General features: G+C 44.6%; 1 protein-coding gene across 1 annotated transcript; it reads left to right on the plus strand.

Moving 5' to 3' along the window:
* Positions 1 to 4,459: 4,459 nt before the first annotated feature.
* Positions 4,460 to 6,213, plus strand: TTLL2 (tubulin tyrosine ligase like 2). The gene is given in 4 exon segments (XM_004444118.2): positions 4,460 to 5,288; positions 5,291 to 5,454; positions 5,456 to 5,906; positions 5,909 to 6,213. Coding segments are annotated over 4 exon segments (1,749 nt in total).
* Positions 6,214 to 6,581: the final 368 nt, after the last annotated feature.

Genomic DNA, 6,581 nt, shown 5'->3' on the forward strand with positions numbered 1-6,581 from the left:
TCACAACAAGAGGGCATGTGGTTTTTTATGTATTTGCAGCATGACTCAAGGCAAGGCTATTAACAGCAAAAAAGTTAAGGAAACCGCATTTCAGAAGAGACACATGAAAATATAGGCTATGTATAGTAAATGCCCAGTAATTCCAAATAAAGGCAGGGGAAATATTTTTGGACTTAATTTTTGAAATCCTAAAAATCAAGGCCTTTTTATAGAAATATGTGCGGTTTTACTTCTTTCATCTTTGCACATGTGAGATGTAAACAGAAACACAGGTCATATCCTGTGACTGATGTTGCTTAGAGAAGTTGCTTCTCCACATTGGTGGAACCTGTGTTTACTCTTGCAGGTCTGATTTCAGGGTCCCCCAAGAAGGGTCCCTCTCCCTGACCCCAGAATCTCTCCTCCCTCAGTTCAGTGATATTTGACATCATGGCATTTAATTACATGGCTTAATACTCTAGCTGGACCCCAGTTCACATGGAGAGTTGCCTGGGGTGTCTGTCCTTTAAGCAGTGAAAGTACTAAAAAGATGAAGTGTGAATAAAAATAACAGAGTCTTGATTCTTTTTTGAGAGACTTTTTGGGAGGAGGAAAGTGTGAGAACAAGCAGTCTGACAGGCTACGGACGCTGGCAGCCAGCCCCTCCTACGCAACTCCTGTTCAGGACTCAGTCTTCCAGGAGGAGCAATGGGCCCACAAGGGCATTCTCGGGACTCAGGATTCCTGCGATGATAGAACAAGTTGTGCCTAGCCGGCTTCCCTCCCATGGGGCCCTGTGTGCCCAGGAATATCATCAAGGTATGGGAAAGAGAGGCCCTTCCACCTTCATAAGCCAGGAGAGCATGTGGCCAGGGCTCACACAGACTCCAAGAGATTGTAAAACCCCATAATTATGATAACGACGTAATCATATGTTTGAATGTGGCTTCTGAAGAGTCACGTTGCTACTGCTCTTTAGACGCTATTTACGCTTTGATGAAATCAGCTGTGTTACAGCCAACGGAAGACAGGGAACTTGCCTTACTCTGACATGTTTGTCTTTGACAGCACATTACAAGGTTAGCTGTGCCTTTACTTAGTCTAGCTTGGTTGAATGGTGTTCTGTAGCAATGCATGCCATATTCTTCTTCCAGAAGAGGGCTTTGATCTTAGGAATGCTCCAGGGGAGTGACGTTCACAGTATCAGAGCCAGATGTACACAGATAGGACGTTGGCTTCATGGCCTACTGCTACGGGCGATGACGGGGCAACCACTCCATTGGCCTCCAGGCCCAGAGCTCACTCAGCTGTGCTTCGCACTGCTTTCCTACACCAGAGTTAAGGAGGTCCCCTGGCAGGACCCTGCCTCTAGTAATGGAGACAGAGCGCTTGGCCCTCATCCTCTGGGCCAGGCATCCCCTCTCCCTTGGGTGGTGGTTTGAGGAATAGTTCGTGTGTTCTATGTTTTGTGTGGATAGTGACCTTAATAGTTCTGATAAAAAAAAATAGTGACCTTAATGTTTCCAATAAAACTGATAGTTTCATGTGGAGCCTGACCTTAATCTCTTGGAATGCCCGGACAGGGACTCTCTCTATCAGGCCCCACGAACAAATGAGCTCTTTCCTGTGTCAGTAGGTCTGTGGCCACACACCTGTCAGAGACGTGCCCACTTCACAGAATCCCTCCCACAGGCCACACCTGAAAACCTTAGCTTCCCACCTGAGAGCATTTGGAAATGCAAGTGGGAGATTATGACACTCTCAGTATGACTGTATGTCTATAATAATCTTTATTATTTTACTAATAATATGTGAACTTGGGCAGTTTACATATTATTAGTCAAATTCCACCTCTTCCCTCACCTCCTCCCTCAGCCACTGGCAGCAAGAGGCCAATCTTTGGAACTTATAACACAGAGAGGGAAAACACACCTGCATTTCATGGGTGCTCCTCCTAGAGTCCATTGACCACATGGCCACACCTGGAACTGGAAGCCACCCACGGCTGGGTCCTGCTGTGGCCACGAGTGGTGTTGCCTTGTCACCCTCCTCCCTCCTAGAGAGAAGGACATCCCCCTCAGTTCAGACCCATAAGAAAAACAGTTATTATGAAAATCTCTATGGATAGCTGCACTTTTACCATGAGGAAAACTGTCTCTTAGGAGAAGAGATAGTGGTGTAACTCATTGGCTCAAGAGCAGCATATCCCAGTTCTGTTCTTCTCTGTGGTTCTCTGGCCACTGGCCAGCTCTTCTCCGCAGAGCCTGGAGAAGGCTGGGCTCCTGGTCACCAAGTGCTGATTCACATGAAACAAGGCTCCGCCAGAGCACCCCGCTGTCTTCTTTTTGAGCCTCTGATATGTTTATTCCCAAGGCTGGGGAAAAGGTGGAGATTGCCCGAAGTTGGACGACATTCACTTTCTTTTGTCTGATATTTCTTACAAAGGTTTTACGGAATGGTACCTGATGTAATGCAAATTTTGAGAGGGTATTGTGATCAAATAAGTTTGGGAAACATGACATATTTCTTGGAGATAGAAAGAAAGGAAACATTTTTGACTTTGTTTAATCCAGTGTCCATAATTGTTTGACTCGGGCCTTCCCCCCGCCCCTGCCATACACGTGCACAAATGCGCGCGCACACACACACACACACACACACACACACACGCTGCTTGAAATACCTGTTAATACCATGAAACACAGTTTGAAAACATCCCTGTTAACTACAAAGACTGAGTTTTTTAATAGTCACTCCAGCTTTGTGCAGTGGCAGTGTCATAAATGATGAGGATTATCTGAGGTGTACTATTGCCAATTAATAGTCACCCCAGATTTATAAACTCTGTGTGTTCCTGGTCAATACAGTAACAACACTGAAAAGGCACACTCTCGTGTTGTTGAAGCTGCTTCTGTTCACAGCTCTTTGGGAGCCCTCCTTTGGAACCACCATCCCAGCCTGTTAACACCCCCAGTACCAGCGGCAAGCCATACTCTACAGTTGGCTTCAGACTTGGAACAAGGTCACTTGGTAAAAAGTTGTCTGCATCCCTTCCTGATGACTCCTCCCAACTTCAGATCTGGAGAGAAAGGTGGATGAGCAAACTAGATCTGCCTCCTTGTTTCTTTCTCTCTCTCTTCTCAAAACCGGCTTCACTGAAAATACAGTATATGTCAAAATTTACTCCATTTGCATCAATCAGACTCTCTCAAACACCACAGAATTTCCACCAAATCAGTTATTTATGGCACCTTGTATGATAAATTATGCATGAACAATACTAACATTGTCAAAGAAACAAGTCAAAGTTGCCTGAACTTGGAATTTCTTTTTTTTTCTGGTGAGGAAGATTAGCCCTGAGCTAACATCTGTTGCCAATGCTCCTCTTCTTGCTTGAGGAGGATCAGCCCTGGGCTAACATCCATGCCTGTCTTCCTCTACTTTATATGTGGGACAGCTGCCGTAGCATGGCTTGAGAAGCGGTACGTGGGTCCACACCCGAGATCCGAACCTGCAAACCCCGGGCCACCAAAGCAGAGAGTACGAACCCAACTACGCCACCAGGCTGTCCCCTGAACTTGGAATTTTTGATAAGCACATTGTTTTAGAACTTTGGAATATCGACATTTCCCCCAAGAGGTTTTGACTTTTTTTACTTTTTTCCTAGGTCGTAATGAAACATCATGCTTCATCATCAGCTTTTATTTTTCTCAAAAACTACCTTGTTTTCTTTCTTTGAAAGTTCAGAAATATATTGAATCTGTATTTTCTGTTTATCTTTCAAATAGCGAGGAGCAATCTTCACATAATCATTGTTTTTGCAGAACGAGTTCGTAAAAACTCAAATTTTTCTATCCACTATTTTTCTCACAAATCACCACTTATTTGAATGAACCAAGCCTCTGACCACTGAGACACCTCCAAGGGCCCTGGGGATGTGAGGTGGGTACTTGGAGACCTTCATAAAGGTCTGGCCTATGCTCCTTGAACTTCTCAGGCCAAGAAGACTCTTGCTAATTACAGAACACCATCACTTCAAGCCTCTTTCACGTGCTAGAATCCATTTAACTGTAGAAAATTTGATATTTTTTTGTTTTAAGTAATGCTCACTTTTTAGGCCAACAGGATTCACTCTAGCTATGGGCCTACAACAGAGCAGCCCTCAAGAGTGTTGGTGGTGGAAGTACAAACATTTTTAACATGTCACTAATAGAAGGAAATACACAGGTAAGCTCTGAAGAGCGAGAGAAAAGTGCACAGGAAAGGGTGGCTCTTTCTTTGTAGAGGTGGCAGAGATGTGCATATTTGTGAAGAGAGGCAGGTGTCTAGTGAGACTTACAATGTGAGGGAAGGTGCAGACAACACAGCTGGCCTTATGACATGGACTCTTTCGTGTGAAAGCTCCATTAGATTTTGATCTCTTGGCTCACCCTCTCACGCTTTTCTGATGATCAATTTTTAGAAAAGAAAATCTTATTCAATGGCAGAACGTGAACCCCCGGCAGCCATCTTGAAACCACGGGTGTTCTGTGTTGATGAAACCACACCGGAAGTGGTGCAGGTGTCCTGCTGGAGCCGGTGGGATAAATTTGATAAACAAAAGCAGAATGTTGAAGACTGGAACCTGAATTGGAGGACTTCCTCTTACCGGATGACTGAACACATCAACATTAAGCCGTGGCAACAACTAAACCACCACCTGGGCATGACCAAGCTTACCAGGAAGGGCTCTTTGGCCAAGCAGCTGCAGCACATGAAGAGGATGTATGGCACTCCTCTCTATGAATTCATCCCCCTGACATTCATCATGCCCAGTGACGACAGCAAGTTTGTGGCTGAATACTTTAAGGAGGAGCAGATGCTGGGCACCAAGCACAGCTATTGGATTTGCAGGCCTGCGGAACTGTCTCTTGGGAGGGGAATAATAATTTTCAGTGACATTAAGGACTAAATCTTTGATGATACATCTATAGTACAGAAATATATCTGCAACCCTTTACTTGTGGGTAGATATAAATGTGACCTCCACATCTACGTTTGTGCCACCAGCTTTAAGCCTTTGACTATTTATATTTATCAGGAAGGGTCAATGAGGTTTGCCACGGAGAAGTTTGACCTCAGTAATTTGCAAAAAGATTATGCCCATTTGACCAACAGCAGCATCAATAAATCCGGGGCGTCGTGTGAGAAGATCAAAGAAGCCATCGGTCGTGGTGGGAAGTGGACCCTCAGCAGGTTCTTCTCCCACCTTCATAGTTGGGATGTGGACGATCTGCTTCTGTAGCAGGAAATCAACCACGTGGTGATTCTCAGGTGCTTGCCGTTGCTCCGTCAGTTCCCGTCGCTGCCAATTGCTTTGAGCTCTTTGGATCTGATATTTTGATTTATGACAACTTGAAACCATGGCTCTTAGAGGTCAACTACAGGCCAGCCCTGTCCTTAGATTGTTCGAGGGACGTATCGGTGAAGAGAAGACTTAATCCGTGACACTAGTGAACTGATTTACTTACAGGGTCTAAGAAACAAGAGAAGAGAAAGTAGTTATGCTGCAAATGGAAATTCAGGTGTCTCCCTTGCTCATGTCGATAAAGGAAGATTCAATAAAGCTTACAGCACTCTTCCCTATGAGTCTCTCTTACAGTTCACCAGCAGAACATTTAATAAGGATGAATCCGCCATGAAGAAACTTGTAAGAACATGCCCTGAAAATAAATGTACCTCCCAGCCTAGAGAAATGATGACCAGGAAGAAGGATTTACTTCACCCAACAAGAGAGCCACCCAAATCCAAACCAAAGTTAAAGGGCAGACAGACACCTTGCTAGGCGTTTATTCCCTATGTGTCGCTCATTCAGTCACGAGCCTGCAAGACCAGCGTCCCCCCGGGTGTCCCGTCAGACAACAGTGAAGTGCCAGATCCCCAGGCAGGTAATTTGTTCTCATTTTTCCTTTCAATGAAGCTACTTTTGGAGCTTCTAGGAATGGATTGCATGTCAAAAGAATAAGCCAAGAGCTCCAGAAACTAATGAATAAGCAACATTCCCAAGTGGCAGAAAAGAAAAAAACAAAACGGAGGCGACATGGTTGTTTGAAAACCAGGGATTCCTGCAGCAGGGAGAGCGAGGGCTCAGTCCCTCACCTTGGTGTTCGGCACATGGGCTTCGTCATGGAGTACAGACGTGGGTGTATATACAAATATAACAACTCTGACAAGTGGGACATGTTCACCTGGTGATTAAATCACAGTCCGTCAGTGGTTTCTTTGCTCAGATCTCTTAGGAGAACACCACGCAGCCCCTTACTTGTACTTCAAAATGCTTTATTACAGTTATGCTGTGCACTTATTTAAACGTGGAGAAAAGATTATTATGACATTTTTTAAGGACTCTTGGGTGAAAACAGCACAGGAAAGGCCAGGGGTTAACTTTCTCTTTTTCAATAGACCACTTTTTGTTGAAAATTATTTTTGTCAACTTAACGATCAGAGTCATCTAGAGTAGAGTGAGTTATTGAAAATCTCCCTTTAAAATATCTAAATGACTCTGCTATTTGTATATTCTGGGCCCCAAGTCAAACATTGTAGCAAACAGCTTCCCATGGGGG

The sequence above is a fragment of the Ceratotherium simum genome, chromosome 38, assembly GCF_057802395.1.
Source record: "Ceratotherium simum simum isolate JZ-2026a chromosome 38, ASM5780239v1, whole genome shotgun sequence".
Classification (NCBI taxonomy): Eukaryota; Metazoa; Chordata; class Mammalia; order Perissodactyla; family Rhinocerotidae; genus Ceratotherium; species Ceratotherium simum.